The 18853-nt window shown below is 43.6% G+C and overlaps 2 protein-coding genes and 1 pseudogene across 5 annotated transcripts; 2 read left to right on the plus strand and 1 right to left on the minus strand.

Annotated features, from left to right (window-relative positions):
• Positions 1–4130: 4130 nt before the first annotated feature.
• Positions 4131–6429, plus strand: LOC115750235 (ethylene-responsive transcription factor ERF119-like). Its single transcript, XM_030687456.2, has 2 exons — positions 4131–4673; positions 4817–6429. Exon 2 carries the CDS (start codon positions 5049–5051, stop codon positions 6003–6005), a length of 957 nt encoding a protein of 318 aa, XP_030543316.1. The 5' UTR covers positions 4131–4673; positions 4817–5048; the 3' UTR covers positions 6006–6429.
• A 3261-nt stretch (positions 6430–9690) lies between these two features.
• Positions 9691–12271, minus strand: LOC115754583 (annotated as a pseudogene).
• Positions 12272–15113: 2842 nt separating this feature from the next.
• On the plus strand, positions 15114–17639 carry LOC115732554 (protein FAR1-RELATED SEQUENCE 5-like). 4 transcript variants are annotated; one of them, XM_048278743.1, is made up of 4 exons: positions 15114–15224; positions 15341–15898; positions 17019–17075; positions 17162–17636. In XM_048278743.1, exons 1-3 carry the CDS (start codon positions 15127–15129, stop codon positions 17065–17067), a joined length of 705 nt encoding a protein of 234 aa, XP_048134700.1. In that variant the 5' UTR covers positions 15114–15126; the 3' UTR covers positions 17068–17075; positions 17162–17636. The 4 variants fall into 4 exon arrangements, 3 of the variants coding, with proteins under 3 accessions (XP_048134700.1, XP_048134699.1, XP_048134698.1); XR_007198348.1 differs by lacking the exon at positions 15341–15898 and having other exon boundaries at positions 15153–15224; positions 17162–17638; XM_048278742.1 differs by lacking the exons at positions 15114–15224; positions 15341–15898 and adding an exon at positions 15932–16262 and having other exon boundaries at positions 17162–17639.
• The last annotated feature ends 1214 nt before the right edge of the window (positions 17640–18853 follow it).

An 18853-nucleotide genomic window follows, 5' to 3' on the forward strand; every position in this document is an offset into this window, starting at 1 on the left:
AGCGAAAGTTTATCTTTAAAGCAGAAGTGCTGCCATGCACACCTTTAAAGTTTGAGCATTGTTTTGCTAGTAATCTAAATTGTGACTCATGAATAACTATTGTTATATATAATATCTTTTATTTGTAAATGATAATTCTTGTAATTGAAATTTACAACAAAGGATCGAGAGATGTGTTTTTTTTTTTTAATCGAAGTCAAGAGATGTTATTATGATCAAAGTCGTGTCGAGAGATGTTAATTACAGTGGAATACTAAGTTAGAAGTAGCTCTAATTCAAGATGAATCATGATGAATTTTTTATTTGTCGATTTTATTTTTTTCGCTTTTGCTTTTAGTCTCGTTGCGGGGAGTCGATGCGGACGGAGAGTAAAAGTGGTGACAGCTGCCGCTCATTACGAGCCCCAACACAAGAAGTCGCTCCTCGTCCCATCGTCCGAAAGAGCTGGGGCTCTCAGGCCTGTGTCGTACTGGGCCTCGATTGCGCTGTCCACAAGCGCTCCCTCCACAGTCCACGTCATCCTACGCAACCCCCCACTACGATTTCCTCGAAAAAAAAAAGATAATGGAAAACTTAAATAAAATCGAGTTTAATATTGGCATCCACTGTCTCCATGCTATCACAACATGTATAGAATCATAGTTTTTTATTTTATTTTATAAAGTAGATATATTTTTTTTAATTATTTTAAATAATAATAAGATATTGCTCCTTGAATGTTTTATTATTTGTCAGATTTATCTTGATGGCGATGGGCGATGGGCGACAGGACGAAAAGGGCAAAAAAGTAAAAAAAAAAAGGAAAGAGACCCACTTCCCCCAATCCCAACAATGCGATTAGCCGCCCACTGGGGCCGACACTGGATTCTATCCCTAGTTGGGCATGGACCCTCCTCCTCATCATCGACCCCCCAACGGCCGCCGGACACGTGTTGGAGCGGCGGGGACACGCGTCGCCTCGCCACCCTTCGAGCGAGCTAATCCGAGGAGGTGGGGCCCGCGCTCTGTTTTTGGCGCCAAGAGTCGGCACGTCATTGTCGGGAAACGGAAGTGATCTCGGCGGTCGCCGAGGTTGCGTGTGGGACTTGTGGTCTCCTTCCGTTTTCGCTCGAGCCAACCGAGCATGGAGGAGCGTGGGGGCACTGTCCCTTTCCCATTTTTGGGGATGGCACGTGCCGGTACCCAAAAAAGGAGCAAAGAAAAAAAACAAATTGTTGTCTCCATCCCTCCAGAAATGCGGTAATTTCACTAAAATCAACTGAAATTCATGCTGCTTTTAATTATTTGTATCTGATATCCATCATTCATCGCTAGAGGGGCGAATGAAAAATGGGATCGAATCTAAGCAAGTTACTTCTCTCAATTCATCAATCGAGTATTTAGACGTCGATCATCGTATTGAAAGTTGCAAAGCTTAAATGTCAAGAAATCCTTCTCAATTGTGCACAAGCTAGCAGGAGAGTCTAGGCTTCACATAGGGCCATTGTCAAATACGATTCCAAGTAGCTTAGTCAAAGTTGGGGGGGAAATAAATAAAGTACCAACTTCCCCCGAAATGGTCCGCGCGATCCTTGCGTGTATCATGACGGTATGATTCGTTCCATGTATGGATGGATGGATGGATGGATGGATGGATGAGGGAGCATGTCATGAGCGTCGCGTGACGGGTTTTAAAAACTGGGGGTTTTGGGTGGGGGCAGACAAAATATTTATTGGGCAGAATCTCTGAGAGGGGTGGCTCGACACAGTGGACTTTTCCCCGTTTGTTTGTGAGAGCGCAAGTGGGTACGGTCTGGACGAGGTGGGCAGGGGGATCGAGTGTTGCTGACCGTCGGATCTCTGGGTTTTGCCCATCTCCATGCGGGACAGGGTCACGTGCGGCAGGGCTCTTGTCCTGAGAGGAGGAAAGAAAAAACCCATTTTTCGTTAAGGGCTTGATAAACAGAAAAGATTAGGGAAATGGTATAAGCGATGATACAAAGCCAGCAATGAGTATTCTAATGCGATAGGCGGCGGCATCTTAAGATCGAAGGGAGCAGATGGATGTCTTCCTCTCGATTCAACACAATTTCCACAGAGACCTTTCAATGGTAATTTTCTTGAAGCAATCCAGAAAAATAATTGCCGGATTCCAAACCGACCCTCCATAGACGAGCACGTGACGCTCACGTGACCATCGCCAACCTTTGTTTTTTTTTTTGGAGGGGTCACACAACCTTTGGGTTTGGGTAGGGCGGTTTTGACTCGAAAAATCATTTCCTCCGGACAAAATTGACCTTGGCTAGCGGCTGAAAATCGGTGCGTGGCAGTCACCAATGCGGCGGACGGCGGTTTTTGCCAACCTTAATAAGCCGAGGGCTAAAGCGGGGCATGATGATTCGCTTAGCGGGTATTTCGAGAAAAATTTTACTTTGACAAGTCTTTTTGGAAAAGGGTGTCCCATAAGGGGTCTTTCGCGATTTTTCATTCTACCAAGTACCAACGAAGATGAACTTTAGAACCTTGAGTAATAGTTTCGACGGAAAAAAAAAAGTCCAATATTTGTCAAAAGACTGGGCATCTAAATTCGCAACGCTGTCAAATTTAATTCATGTTTGACTATGGCCGGAAGCGAATAGGAATAGGTATGTATTTGACGCGCTTACAAGCGTGCCATTTTTTCACAAGTGAGAGTGACGAGCTCCAGTGATTGGGTTTTGAATTCCTGCATTAGGATAAGGATTAAGGAGTGCCTTAATGGCCAAACATGTCTAAAAGAAAACTTAATATAATAGGACTTTGATTAGATGCGTATTTTTCTGCCCCAAAAGAAGGAAAATTAGATCTATTGACTCGAGCACATTATCGTGATCATGAATACATTCCTTATCTTTTTCAAATTTCCAAATATAGACGAAAATGTTATAATTCACCATAAAAGAGTCGAAACTTTGCTAACTTTCGCAAGTGAGATTTATCGCCGACCAAGCGGGTCATTTAATTACGGTGCGATTGCTTCCATCAGCGTACCACTTTACTTTAAAAAATTCCAAGTCAACGGGCGAGAACATTAGTGACCTTCCTTGATAGGTACAAGCATTAGCATAGGGTAAATAGAGAAACAAATCGAAGATGCATATGCCAACTCTAGAATGAAATTTGTGATGGCCGGGGCCCTCACTATCGCTATCGCCCTTTTTGGCCCTGCTAGCAAATAAAATATTTGTTTCTATTTATTTTTTGGTCGGATTTTTAATAAAATATCTGTTTGGTCGCGAAGATTTTAAATAATATCTATTTAGCCGGAAAAATTAGGAAGGGGTACCTACCTACGACGTACGTCACTAGTCACTCTAGGAAAGGAAACTTCCTTCGAGAGAGCACGAGCTTCAGTGGCACGACCGTAAATAACATGCAAGACGGATCCCACTTCCGCAAGGGCGACAGCTGTACAATGCCGTAGCCAATCGTGCCGTCCGGGACTCGCGGCGATACGTTTTTGTCCTGCGGCCACAGGTGGGGATAGCCAATCTCCCCACGGGCGCGTGCGACCCACGGCGCACCGAAGCGGATCACCGACCGTCCGTGGAGCGCACGCGCGGGTACGAGGAACCGGGGGTTGGGGGGGGTGGGGCGTTTGTCGGGGCCCCGCGGGATCGTCCCGAATTCTTCTTTTTTTTTTTTTTTGGGTCAAAAGGGCCGTCCCGGATTCGGCATCGCCATGCGCTTGATGTAAAAACTGCGGGGGGGATGAGTCATGGCACGCCCTGTGGATGCGCATGCCCCTGTCCCCATTTACGGCAATAAATTTCGACAGCTAACTGTGGATTTTTCTTACCAAATATGAAACAACGTTAAAAAGTCAATTAATCAAATATCACAGCCAATATTTCCTTTTTTTGAAAATTTTTGTTGAAGGGCCTTATTAAATATTGGCATTTTGACCGCTCGGCCGGAAGGTGAAAGGAGGGGGTTTCGGGAAGAGAGCGAGAGGCCGCAAGTGACGACAGAGACGTGAGAGATTAGTAAACAGAGAGAGAGCTTCAGTGGGAGGGTACTAATTTTTTTTCTTTTATTTTTGGCGACGATTTCGAGGTTTTTGGGTGAATTTTTTTTTTTTTTTTGGTCTTGCTGAGATTGTTTGTTATGAGATTTGCGCTTTTCGAATTTTGTTGCGACATTCTAGTAAAAGGTAAAGGGCAAAGGCGGTCTTTTTACGCTGTTCCGAGGGCGGGCGGCCTATATAGGTGGCTCTGCGAAACCGATGCTCACTCTTGAACCGATCTTGTGTTTTCGTCAAATTCGAAAGAGGAAATCTCGGCCATAGATTCCTCATCTTCTGGGCTTCCTTTTCCCTCTCTCCCTCTCTCCCTCTCTCGCTATATGTAGTTGAATCTCATACGATTGTTTGCTTTTCCGTCTCTCTGCTTGCCAGACAGTGAGCCACTGGAGAGAACGGAGAAGAGGCTGAGTAGAGGATTTATGTTGGTGGGTTTTGGATTGGCAGTGATTGGGGCTCTGTTGCAGCTCTGGGTTGTGTCTGTTTCACCTTCTTCTTCGCTATCATCGTCTTCTTTGGCATCTGCTCCTTGCTCTGCTGTGTTCGGTGCTCTCTGCTTCATGCTTTTGCGCTGCTTCTGGCTGCGGTCAAATCTGGTTTCTTCGTCCGCTTCGATGAGTTTGAGGTCAAAAAGGTTAGTGATTTGTGCTTTTCTTTTTGCGTATATTGATTTATTTCTCACCGCTCTGTTGGGTGTTTTCTGTGGATTTCGTCTTCTACAGCCTCGAATCTGAAATTTTTGTGTTGGATTTTGTGGTTTTGTGTGGGGTTTTGCAGGACTTGTTCTGGCGTCGAGTGCTTTGGGGGTTTTCACATAAAACGATTTTCCGTTCTCTTCTTGTTCTTGAGAGGGGGTCTCACTTGATATCGCTCTGGTCTTACGCCGATTTGTTTACTTTTTGGCCTTTTCAGTTTAGTTTTTCCTCTTGAAGGTATTTATTTTCATTAAACTTAAAGTTCGAGGGCATCGTTGAGGGGGGGTTTTGGTGAGGGTTTTACGGTCACAGAAATGCCGGAGCCTGTGATTCAGCCTCTAGACCACAGCAATCTCTTCATGAAACCGAAGATGATGCCAAGGTTCACTGGAGACTTCAAAATGGCGAGGAAGATCCGTGTGTTCTGTCGAGATCCTGAAGCGACGGACGATTCCTCAAGCGAAGACGAATGGGACTACCCGAAAGCTGATCCGAAGCTTTTTGTTCGGGAAATCAATCTCCCCGTCTTGTACTCCCACCGTGCCAGTGACCTTCAAACTGAGATCTCTTGCCAAGATAGCAACAACGGCTTCAAAAACCCTGAAAAGAGGAAGAGGGTCTCGGCAAAAGCCGAGGCGGGCACGAAGAGAAAGCCATCTAATTCGCCTTACAAGGGCGTCCGGCAGAGAAAATGGGGAAAGTGGGCTGCCGAGATTCGAGACCCGTTTAACCGAGGGTCCCGGGTTTGGCTTGGAACCTACAATACGCCTGAGGAAGCTGCAAAAGCCTACGAGAACAAGAGGCTTGAATTCGAGGCTCTGGCAGCAGCTGGTTCGGCTGCTAAGGCAGAAGACGCATCCTTCTCTCACTCACACAACAGACCATCCACTTCTGAGGACTCGGGGAGCGTCCTGTCCCACACTTCTCCGGCTTCGGTCCTCAATCTGGAGACTTCCGCTTCTAACTCGATCAAAGAAGCCATTGCCGGTGCCAATGAGGAGAATTTGGAGAAGCCCTCCTTGGAACTCGTGGAGGAGCCATTGCTGTTGCTGGATGATGCAGCCGTTGAGAATTTTGACCTCGGGAGGGAGTTTGAATCGCTGTTCAAGGACGACTTCGGGGGTCTCTTGGATGATTTCTGCGGCTTTGATGATATACCCTTATGCGGATTGGGCGACAACGAGTCGAGCGAGCTGCCTGATTTCCATTTCGACTTGGAATTTGGCCATTGGCTAGAGGAACCACCACCCCTTAATATTGCATGCCCATAAGTTTTGCAGCCATAGGGAATATTAGTATCAATAAGTAGCATTGACGATGAAGCAATGTTTATCTATTTTATTAGCGAGTACAGGCTCAAGAACTGGGGAATTGAGTTCTTGGGAGAGTGGTTTTGTCATTGGGAGGTTCAATTTATTCGTTTGTAACTAGGGAGAGAGGGTGTGTGAGGAGGGATTGAGTGAGCTTTGGGGGAGAATCCTTTTTGGGTTTTCTTGTGCTATTTGAGCCGTCCAGAAGGGGTCAATTCTTTTTCTTCCCTTTGCGAGAGAGAGTACTTTGCAATGTCCTGACATCTTGGGAGGAGAAAGACTTCAAATCTCCTGCTCACGCATGTTCTGTTTTGCTCTCTAAAGTCTGAATATTTATTGTCTGATCATTGGTAATTTGAGATGGAAAAACTTTTGTCCGGCTGAATCTCAGTTGAATGTAATTTGGTGTTCAATGTTCATGTTCTGGGTTTGTGGTTGGGTTGTGTCAAATTTTGCGACAAGTTGACCACCCTGGGGTTGGATAGGGATCTAAATATCGAATGAATCTTTGGTAGGGATTGAAATGTTTGTAAGAGTTTGCGTCTGAATCAAGATCGGCTTATAAAATTTATGTTGTAGATCGTGTGCGTAGTTATCTTAATATTGACGATTCCTTTGGATGTATAGGCTTTATGCAGTTTCTCCTTGTTATGAAACAAGGCATTTAATTTATTTGTGAGCCCTAGGTTTTTCTGGGGCTCGCCCTGCTCACGTGAGAGTGTTTCACTGGATTTGAACTGTAATTTGAAAGGGAAGGTCAAACTCAAAGCACGTTTCCGGTGTCAGTGGCATCTCAAGTCGACAAAAGAGGAAAAGAAAAACCACGTGTCACAGTGAAAATCGGCTACTACTGGTTCATCGCTCGTGCATAACAAAATCCGAGAAGATTGTACTCGCATTCAGAGTTCACCATGTAGCTTGCCAGCTGGTTGGAGCATCATAGTATGACAGGTGAGGGAAGTGGCGACCTGCTAATGAAAATTCACGGTATGAAAACTGATGGATGCGATGTGAAAAATTGCGAATGTTTTGGCGTAAGATTACTGAGAAGTTAAATTGGTTTATCATCGAACCCGAGAAATTCTTTCGAGTAAAAAACAGAGAGAGAGAGAGAGAGAGAGAGAGAGAGAGAGAGAGAGACGTATCAGCATCCGTCGACCACTTGCTTATCCTATGCGCTGCTGAGTGGCCAGTGGGTAGGCCAAGGCATGGCCGGAGGGGCAGGAGAAGCCACGAGACAAGCTTGGGTTTCTTCCAATCCCTCTTCCTCCTCGAAGAGGTCCCTGTCGTGGGTCGAACCAGATTCTGTTTTTTGTTGACTCTTCAGAGAGTATTTCCTTTCAATCGTTTTTCGATGTTCACGTTACCCCCCGCAGTTCATTTTCTCCCCCCTTGGAAAGCGCATCGGATGACAAGAGGCGGGGAAAAGAGGAGCGGGTCTGGTGTTGGAGGCAACCTTTTGAGCTTAGCTGTCCTCCAATATCAGTCGACAGACGCAGCCGACCGATCATCAGAGTCTCCGAAAGAGGGGCCCCACCCCCTCCCATGATCGCCCCGGAATTCCCGCCAACTTATTAATTATTACTAAAGACGAAATCTTGCGACCGAAGAGGAGGGGAAGACGAGTGTTGTTGGGTGAGTCAGCACGTCGTCGCTGCAACCTCCGCACGTGCCATATTTCTCCTCGTGCCGGGGCTTCGGCTGCTGGGGTCTCTCTGTGCCGTGGAGTGTGGGCGAAGGGATAGGATTGGAGGGAGTGAGATTTCTTGCTCCATCATTGGAGTCGTGCCCCCACTTAATTGAAGAAGTTAGGATTAAGGTCTATTTTAGTGGCCCCTTTTTGGTGCCCATTTGTTTTTTTTTTCGAAGGCTCCAGCTACTTTTATGAGTGATTAAGTAAGTTTAATTTAATTGATTGTCTCTATTTTAGGGAGGGCGAAGAGAGACGTCTCGGAGGTGAGGATGTGGAAGGAAGAAGAGGAACAAAAGGAAAGAAAATAGAACATAAAAAAGAGAGCGAAGAAAGAAAGTGAAAGAGAGAGGGAAAAAAAAAAAACATAAACGCGAAAAGTTGGTGACGAAAATGACCCTAGTCATATGAAAAATTGAGTGATAAGTGAGCTTGGGCCTTTATTTGAGAGTAATCTGTTACTTAGACTTTTATTTGACACATAATTTATTTTGGGCTTCTGCTTCTGGCTCTTACTTGAATTTTCCTAATAAATCACGGTCACTTGATCGAAAAGTTAGAATTTCAAGCGATCGCATTTATCGTGCGAATTTCATCCTGTCGCTAAACAAACTCCTTGCCGATTATTACCTTGGTACTTACCCAGCATTGGTCCAAATTGAGACTTTGGAATACTTATTTTTGTTCAAAATGGTTGTTTGTGATCTATATCTACTCTCTTGCTTCCCTAAGAATCAAGTCGTGGAATATGCGATTTCCTAGTTTATCTTGCAACATATATTTAAAGTGAAGATGATCCGCTTAGACAATTCCTTGGAAAAATTTGTGAGGTGTTATAGATAGAGATGATGTCGTGTCACAAGACATTTCTTTTTTCAGAAATACCTTATAAAAGATAGAAAGTATCTGGTTCTAAAGCTCAAAAGATGTTGGAACGGTCGATGGGAGCATCGCCGCGACGCTTCCGAGTTTTCATTCATTTTGAATAGCCAAAGAGCCCATGTACTGCCGCAAAAGGAAGGGCAAGAACTCATCAGATAGAGAACTCAGTTCTTTGAAAGAGAGAGGGATTGGAGTGCGGAGGGATTGATGGTGGGGCGGGCGCTACACGGCGGCGACTTGTGGTGCAGCTGATGGCGTGGCGAGGCCGGAGGCACCAGACCGTGCGATCGGATGCCGGTGTCAACTCTATGTAATGTGTGAGAAAGAGACAGGGAATCCTGCATTTACAACTTTATGTCTAATGAGGTATCCTAGGAAAGAGACGAGAAAATTTTCTCTCGTACCTTCGACCGGGAGATACCTGAAGTTCCGTGGCCAAGTTCCCCTTCCAAAACCCGACAAACAGAGCTTGATAGCATATTCGCCTTTTTCTGCGCCCAAAAAGCATAGTGGGACGCCCGAATGCTTTCCAAACAAGCAAATGAGAGTTTCATCCCATCTCCATCCCCTACAAAACCTGAAAAACAGATTCCGCAGCACTTGAGAGAGTAGCTTTCGATCACGTTCATGGCGACCCCCGTCATCATTCTAACACCGTCAAAGTTCCGAATGATGTTCCTGCTCATTGGACAGAACAAAAGAGAGGAAAAGAGTTATAAAAGCTTCCTCTGCGTAAATCTCTCACGCCACCTCCCAAGTCCTAAGGTTCGCTCATTGACTGTGCGTGCTCACTGCTCACCCGGTTCAGGAATACTCTCAAAATTCTGACCACCCCAACAACAACAACAAAAAAAAAAAAAAACCTCTTAAAAAGCAGCCAGTGAGCCACTTCGAAAGCGCTCGCAAAATCAATTTTAAGGTAAAGGCGGCACCCTAACTTAGCGAATGTCCCCTACGAACCGTTAAGGAAGTGGAGCTCCCGAACATGCGCTTGACTACAATTAGCATGGGAGAAATAACGTTAATCGATGGAAAATGACGAGATGACGGTGCCCTGACTTCGTATTGTAAAGGACTTCCATTATTTAGACTTCGAGAAAGAAAAGAAAACAAAAGAAAACAAAAAAAAGACAACTTCCATCATCATTCATGATGATCTAGATAGCCCAGTTTCAGATTATTCGTTCTCTGCTCTCAAAACAGGGGATTGCCTTCACAGATATCCTGTGTCTTGGAAGACCTTCATGGAGTCATCAAACGTCTGCTCCAGAGATTTTAATGGAGGGAGGCCCAGCTCCGTCATCTTGCCACGGTCCACGCTATGCTGATTATTATCTCCTCTATGGCTGCCGCACCTACCATTTTTGGGAAAAGGAAAAGTAACTCGCGCAGGTTTTAATGGTTATGGATTCATGTAGCAGATTCAACTGAACGCGGTGAACGTGCTCGACATGTGATTGATTCGATCCGACAGCACGAGCCCCGAAAAATGTTGTCTCAGAAAGAGATTGCGGCCTTCATTTTGATACTCACTTGTTCTCAAAGGGGTAATTGTGGATACTTGGCCCTGAGCATCTCGATGATTTGAGACCAGTGAGCCACCGAGCTTGAACATATGAGCCTGTCTGAGGCTCTCTTATCCTCCGTAGCCAAAATGTGTGCGGCGACAGCTTCGTGGACGTGCGTGAACCCGAACCATCGTGTTGGGGTACTCGCCTCGTGAACCTGGTGAGAGTGCCTAGAGACTTCAGTTTACCTCGCCGATGAAAGAAAGGAATGTACTTCTAACGATACCATGGTCACCGAACCCACTTGTTCTTCAAGGAGAAGTAGTTTCTCCTCGTTGGTTCAAAGTAGAGCCAGCATCACTCATCCAATTTGATCAGGTTTCAAAGTTACTCAAACAGGCTTACTAATTGACAAGCAGCGCATCGGAATTGATGTACCTCAGCACAGCATTTTGCTGTATGGATGCGACGACTTGATGATGTCTCAATCTTGATAGGAATCGCTCAACTGACCGTGATCGGTGAGAAGTTGGTTATGGTAGAACTAACCTTTCACAATGGCAAGTGTCGAAAGAAGTGTACTCGTCGGTTGAGGAGTGAGCAATGGACCGACCACAAAAGCCGGATTCACCACCACAAGATCGATCCCGTTTTGTTCTGCCAATTTCCACGCTTCCTTCTTTGCAACGGTTTTCGCATATGCATACCAAAGCTGCACCAAGTGAAGCAACAACAGCGTGTCGGTACTCAGTATTGGTAGAGTTTCTAATTGAAGAACCGGATGCAATTCATCTCACATTGTAGAGTGTATAGTACTTGGTATCGCTCCAGTGCGATTCGTTGTGGGGCGAAATGTGCTGATCGTCATCTTGGTATCTTATCGCGGAGCAGGAAGAGGTATGAACGACCCTCTTCACGTTGCTCGCTCTCGAACAGGATTTGAGGACGTTCACCGTGCCCTTTATACATGGATCAATTAAATTTGCCTGAAATTGCACGCCAAGAATCATCCAAAGGAGTCAGAAAAGAACATGTTTAAGCTAGGCCAGTATTACAATGTGCATTTTGATTCTAACGCAAAGTAGTCATCCTTAAGCCGACAGCACAACCACATTCTTCAAGTGTAGCTTAAACATTCATACACCGGATCTGTTATAGGAAGAAAACACCTCTTCGTTTTTCGGCACTGCACCATTCAATGAAAACCTTAACTAGAGTCAGTCCATCAGTTATTAGAACCATTAGATTCAGTGGCTCGAGTATTCAACTGCTCAGATTACTCGGTCCGCCATTACTAGGTCCATGTTCAACTTGATCTTTGTAACCAACATGACAACAACATCGCCCTCGAGGATGTTTTATGCAATAATTATCTATCTAATACCCAATGATGTTCAATCTTCTACTCCCTCAAATCAGTGTAATGAATATCTTGTACTACATCAGTATCAGACACAGTTTACTTATCACTAAGGCAAACAGAAGCCGACCAGTCACGATAACAGGTGACAGGTGCGGAAGACGCCGTCGATGCCATGAACGGCCTCATCAAAGCTTCCTTCCACCATCAGATCCGCTTTCATCATCCTCAGCCTCTCTTTCGCTCCCTTCAACCCCTTCAGATGCCAAACCTTGCCCTCATCCCCTGGTTGCTCAGAAAGAACACACAGAAACCCAATGAAAAGTTTGCCCCTTTTTTTTATTAGCGAGTAAATAGTGGAGGAGACCGTCTAGACCTCCTGTTGCTTTCCTTACCAGGGTCTCTAACCGTAGTCCGAATAGTGTGTCCATTCTCGAGCAGGGACTTCACCAGATGCCCCGCAATGAATCCTGTTCCTCCGGTCACGCAGTGCTCTGGCATCTCCCTCCCTCCCTCTCTCTCTCAGAGACACTAACAGAGACAGAAACAAGGGAATGTGTGTGTCAACTGTCCCTGAAGCTGCCGTTTATGGATGAAATGGGTTACTCTATGGTTGAGGCGTCACCAAGGACGCATTTCTCTATCTTTACTCTGCATTGATCATTGATCAATATCTTAATCGTTACAGTTTCGGAAAGGTTACAGGTCTCACGGATCTGCCAAGAGCGGATGACTTCGTGCCTTCGAAAGTTGCATTTGTTTATTAACTTATTGAGCGTTTGTTGGCTAAGTTCTGGTGAGATGGTGTCAGAGTCGAGATATGTTTGGCGAAAGGAATATACGGGGGAGGGGCGTGGGTTGAGTGAGGTTAGGTGCTTCACGAATTTTCACGTGACACGTTCACTAAAAAAAAAAATTGAAGCGGGGAAAACGTAATCAGTTCCATGATTAAGGCGAATCTTTCATTTCACATGTGGATTCAGCAATCTGAATCGTCATATTGATGGATGACACCGGTTCAGAAAATCTATTTCTTCGGATCTCCCGGACCAACACAAACCCGAGTCTAGATAAAATTCTCAACTCCTTCACGAGCTTGACAAATATTATGATTTTAGTGAAAACTGTTATGGCTTTTGCCGGAGTAATTTTCTGTTTTTGAGTGCTCGAGGATTGATCATAACTAGAAACCTCAAACCTTTGCATCCTTGAGACCTCAACCTCAGATCTAAGGCCACGCCGGCCTCATATCTGAGGTAGCGTGCGTCAGTACTGAAGTCAGGCACCCCAAATGTAAAATTTTTGTGATTGCTTCGGCATTCAATCGTGTCAAAGACGGGCGGCAGGCGGCCCACTTTCGTGTTGGTGCTCGTGTCCGAGCTTGGCATTGAGGGGGCGGTCGGCGCAGTGGCGTATGTGGGGTATGGGGGGAAGGAGGGTGAACCCAGACCTACACACAATAAGTAAGGAGGCTAATCGTAGAAATTTAAGGTAAAGACCGTATCAAATGGGGATTTGGATCCCCTGCCATAGAGGGTTAATGGCAGGGGTGACATAAAATAAAATCCAGCCGTTCGTTTGAATCCGAAGGCTGAGATTCAGCCACGTCATCTGAAGAGGGGGAGCTCAAATTTGAGCGCGCGAAACCAGCACTTCTAAATAAAAAATTAAAAAATCTAATTTCCTCTCTCCTCAAATCTTACATATCGACGCCGGCATCCTCTCTCGTTCCCTTTTACCTCTCTCAAACTTCCTCCATCGTCCTCCTCCTCCTTTTGCTCCGGTGACGCTTCTCTTCGACGCCGGCGTCCGCGGAACTCTCAAATTTGCTCCATCGTCCTCCTCCGTTTGCGCCGGTGGCGCTCCTCTTCGACGCCATCATCCGCGGAACCGCCGTCGACTTTCCCGACACCAAATCCAGGGGCGCGGCGGTGGCTTCGAAGCCGCGCACATATCCATCTCTCTAAAAAGATTACGACTCCGTGCGCATCGGTGGCTTCGAACCCGAGCACATATCCATCTCTCTCTCCGCCGATTATGACTCCGTGTGGATCTCCTCGATTACAAGGTTGGTGCTCGATCGATCTCCTCTTCTTTTCTTCGGATTTGGTTTCTATGATTCGGCATTCTTGAGAAGTTTTTAGGATTTTTTGGTTTAACTCATGTTGGTGAGTGTGGGACTTTGCTCGCATCTAAATGTCCGCCGAACTCAAGGGTGGATTTTCGAGGATTGGCGCGGATGAGCTGTAGAAGCACCCGATTGGTGTGGCCTTTGTTGTTTTCCTTGGTGAAGAACAGAGAGGAGGAAAAAAATTATCTCATCTTGTTTTGAGTCTTTAGTTGAATTATCGGCCCCGTTTTTTTAGAGCCCTTTTATCATCGTTCTTATGAGGCGATTTTCGTTGTTGTGCTTATTTTGATTCATTCGGAAAGAGAGGAAAAAAAAAAGATACTTCTATGGCGGTGTATTATAAATTTAAGAGTGCAAGAGATTTCGATTCAATTCCTATGGACGATCCATTTATATCGGTTGGTGTTTTGAAAGAAAAATTTATCTGACCGTAGCTCATTGCCTTTTGCCACATCGAAACCGCATAATCCCCCGCCATCACCTTCAGCTCCAGCAAGTTACGGTTGATGACCTTCTCATGGATGGCCAAGTATGGCCGAAAGAAGTAGCTGTAGATGTACTGTGTGCCCTGGAAATTTCAAACATGATTGAAGGGGGGCAAAAAGATCATGAACTCGAAAAGAAGTTCTCAAATTCTGCGTTGGATGAGACATGAAGTAGACATAAATCCTCAATGCATACCTTTGTCCGGGGATGCCATAAATAGACGAAGAGCTCTATGGAGAAGCTGAATCATAGAAACCAAATGCTAAATCCGGCTTAGAAACCAAATGCAAGTGTATTTGAGATGTCTTTAAGGCAATGTATTTTTGGATGTTCAATATACATGTGAGTTATTTACTTGGAATTGTAGGTCTACATCATCATTGTAGGCCATGTCCTCATAGTTTTCTTGTTTTTTCCCGATGCGGTACTCTCTGCTATTGGTGGGTTAAAAGTTGGGGTGGCTGCAATTGGGGCGGGTAATATAATGTTTAGTGATTAGTATTTGTTACTTATATGCTCCTCTTAAAACAAATTTTCTTTTGGTGAAAAGAAGACGTTTCATCTTTTTCTTTGTTTTGTTTTTATGTTAGTTTGTTTGAGAGAAGCATTTTAAGAATCCTCTCGGTAGTTGTTCGTTAAAATGTAAAAAATGTAAAAAATTATAACACCCTACCTCGGACAATGAACTCGGTAGAATGTACCTTAAGGGTAGGCCTTCATTTCTTTTGATATATATAAATGACAATTGTAAAGGGAAGTTTAGCATGATAATGAATAATATTTTTTTTCCCCTTGATAAGCATTACAGCTTTTTCCCGATATTAGATCAGCATACCTATAGCGATGATGCTTTTAATAAGAAATGATGCTTTTCTCGAGATAGCTTATTGGTTGGAATTTGTCTCTTGTGCTTTTCTCTCTCATTCTAGTAGCTTTGATAAATTAACTTCTAATGATAAGTGACGTTTTTCTTAGTTTGAAGATAAACTACCTTCATACACTGGCATTGAGAGACTCCCTCTCAAATGAATATGGAGGGAGTAGTAACTACCATGCTTAGTACTAGCAGCGAAATTATCCCTCAAATGGAGACTCCCTCTCAAATGGATGATGATGGCACAAGGTAAGTAATGTCTTCATGAAAGTATGTTAGTTTTTCTTCTGTTTTATTGTTTGTTATTCAAGTTTATCGTCTAATGACGTCACTTTGTCCACTATGTTTTTGTGTGATTTTATCAGCAGTAATGACCGGACTCCACAAATGGGTATGGAATTTAATGATGTAGATGAGGCATGGGAGTTTTGGAAGATCTATGCATTAAAAATTGGTTTTGGTGTACGTAGGAGAGTTACTAACAAAGGGAAGGATGGTTCCATAACTTCTACACGTTTTTGTTGTGCAAAAGAGGGACATCGACAAAAAGATAAACGGCTGGAATTAGTAAAAAAGCCTAGGCCTGAAACGAGGATGGACTGTCATGCCCGAATGGGAATCAAATTAGTTCGAGAGAGCGGTAAATATTTTGTGTATGATTTTGAGCCAATGCATTCCCATCCACTCCACTTTGCAGAGTGTACTCACTTGATACGGTCACATAGGCAAATAAGCGACGTCCAAGCTCAGCAAATTGTGTTGGGTGACAATGCAGGCCTCACACAGAGACAGCAGCATGACTTGTCTAGTGTACAATCTGGGGGAAGAGAAAACGTAGGTTACACGAGGGTTGATGTGAAAAACTATCTTCGCACTAAACGAGGGAGAGACATGGAGTTTGGGGACGCAGGATGTTTGTTAAAGTATTTCGAAAAACGCCAAATCTTAGACACATCTTTCTTTTATGCTGTTCGACTTGATAGTAATGAGCAAATAACAAACATATTTTGGGCAGACTCTAGAATGGTTATTGATTATGCCCTTTTTGGTGATGTTGTGACCTTTGACACAACATTTTCCACCAACAAAGAGTATAGGCCACTCGGTGTATTTATTGGATTCAATCACCATAGAGAGCTTGTGATTTTTGGGGCTGCACTTTTATATGATGAAACCGCAGATTCATTCAAATGGCTTTTCGAGACATTCTTGGGGGCACACAAATATAGGAGGCCTGCAACAATTTTTACTGATCAAGATGCAGCAATGTCGAAGGCATTAGAAGAGGTGATTCCTGAGACAAGACATGGATTGTGTACATGGCATCTAATGCAAAATGCTATGAAAAATGTTGGTCACTTAATGAGGAATGGATCTAATTTTTTGACTGATTTAAAGAAGCTTGTCTATGAATATGTAGAAGTGAAAAAATTTGAGGAGGCTTGGGATTCATTACTTTCAACATATGAAGCTACCGATAATTCTTGGCTTCAAAATCTGTATAGGTTGAAAGAGAAGTGGGCTAGATGTTATATGAAATCTACGGTGACTTTGGGGATACGTAGTACACAATTGAGTGAGAGTTTGAATGGAGATTTGAAGGATTATCTTGCGTGTAATGTAAATCTAAATGGATTTTTCAAGAGATTTGATAAGGTTGTGAGTGATAAGCGGTACAAAGAGTTACAGGCTGAGTTTAATGCTAGAGAGAAATTGCCCACAATTTTGTGTCGGACATCACCTATGTTGCAGCAAGCAAGCAAGGTCTATACACCTTCAATGTTTGAAAATTTTCAGACAGAATGGATGAAAACTTTATCCCTGGTTATCAAGGAACGTAATGAGATGGGTATCTTGCGGGAATATGTTGTTGGTTCATTTGGTACAAATGATGCAGAGTATAAGGTCACGGGCGGCCCAAGCAATGAAGTGGTAACTTGTGCTTGTAATCATTTTGAGACCGTTGGGATATTATGTTGCCATGCGTTGAAGGTGCTTGATAACTTGGACATAAAGTTAATTCCTAGTGCTTACCTTTTGAAGAGATGGACACGTGAAGCAAGAGATGGAATACTCGAGAAGCATGGTTTAGATACTCAGGTATAAATTATCGTTATATTCTTTTGTACTCAATTTAGTATTCTAATTTATTGGTAACTTCTAATAGATTCTATATATTTGTTTAGGGGAATGGTGACATGGATGTTACTGATAGATATAGAGAGGTGTGTCCCGAGTTTGTGAAGATAGCAGTCAAGGGCTCACAAACTATTCGGAGATATGAATTTATCAAGAAGATGATCTTGACCATTAACAAATCTCTCGATGAAATGCCACTTGGAGGCGAGTCTCGGAGAAATCTCGCAGGCTTAAGTGAAGATACGAGTCTCGTTGCAAAATGTACGGGCCTCAAGAAGAAAGATGGACGCAAAGGAGGAAAGCGACATAAGAGCTGTCTAGAGAAAAATAAAAGAAAAAGAAAGAAGCAAGGAGACGCACCTCAAGCTTCTTCGCAAGCTTCTTGTGCACCTCAAGTTCTTGGAAGTTACAATAACTCTCCGGGTTTTTATAGTAATCTACTCAGTACGTTTGAGGCACCACGAGACTTCAATATGACTTCCATGATAACATCGCTTGGTAACGGGTAATGCACTATTCTATTTGCAATAAGTTATGTTCATCTTATTATGTTCATTTTATCATGCATGCTAATTTCTGATTTGTTATGTCTATTTGCGAAAGTTTTGGATTTGTTGTCCGCATTAATGGTTTTCACTTTGTAAGGGTCAGATTTTTTCATATTTATTAACACTCGGGACATTTCATTGTGGATGTTTAGGCTTACGAGCTTGGTTATGCAACCCCACCAGCTCCCCCCGAACTTAGAACATACAGCCCCATCCGAAGTTCATCTATTTCAAAAAGATGCTGTGATTTCGGGTATTGTTGTTTGTCCTGTAGAGAGTTCATGTACTTCATAGATTCTAAGGAATGTTTGATGTCATATTATCATACCTTGCTAGAGAGGTTTCTTCCTAAAGTTTTGAGGGAAACGAAACTAAAAAATCTTCATCAGTTCAAAGTAACTTGGCTATTACGCATAATGTTTTATTGGAGAAGGTGGTCTGTAGCGATACTATTGGCATTGGCTTGCAAATAAATTGTTAATGCTTGAAAACGAAGTTTTCTATGTAGAGAAGTGAGATCGGATCCTTATCCGGCTACGCTATGTCGATATAGTTCAAGAATATATTGTCCTTCCTCTGTGAATACCATCAAAGCTCCCGTGTGAGCTTACTTGTATATCTTACAATATCTGTGATCTAACCACCGCACGTAGAGATTGGCCATTACTTATAAATTGGATCTTGCATAATATTGTACATTTAGCTTTTTGAAAATTATTCGCTGCCTTAAGTAAACAACTTCTTGGAAAAAAAAAAAAGTAAACAACTTCGTGATTTTCTTGGTGGTTGAAACGCCAAAGAGAAACCAATATCAGGTCCCTATGATAGTTTAGGTCCATTTATCAACATAGATATTTAAGGTGTTCACTTTTTGCTGGACGAAGGCCTCTAAGTGAATTCACTTAGAGCTTATCTCGTTTTGAGTTAAATGACTTGATCGATTTGTGTTGAGCAAGCACTGCTTAGCCGAAAGCCTGTGAGTTACGGGGTTCTGAAAGAAACAAGTACATTCCGAGTCCTGTTTTCATGGACTTACATGCAAGCGGGATCTAAGGAAATTTACAATGGAGACGTTTCATCTTTATCTAAGGAAACAAGTACATTCTGAGTCCCGAAAGAAGCGAAAGGCTTCTTTCTCTTCATTGTCTTTGTTGATCATTATTTGGGTTATTAACAGAATCTTTGTTGTTA

Source organism: Rhodamnia argentea, chromosome 5 (genome assembly GCF_020921035.1).
Source record: "Rhodamnia argentea isolate NSW1041297 chromosome 5, ASM2092103v1, whole genome shotgun sequence".
NCBI classification, from domain to species: Eukaryota; Viridiplantae; Streptophyta; class Magnoliopsida; order Myrtales; family Myrtaceae; genus Rhodamnia; species Rhodamnia argentea.

Bases quoted from the DNA above. Each gene is read 5' to 3' on its own strand.
- LOC115750235 (XM_030687456.2), top strand. From the start codon at position 5,049: ATGCCGGAGCCTGTGATTCAGCCTCTAGACCACAGCAATCTCTTCATG.
- LOC115732554 (XM_048278741.1), top strand. From the start codon at position 16,305: ATGCAAAATGCTATGAAAAATGTTGGTCACTTAATGAGGAATGGATCT. The intron at 17,076-17,161 runs GTATAAATTATC...ATATTTGTTTAG, and splicing joins AGCATGGTTTAGATACTCAG to GGGAATGGTGACATGGATGT.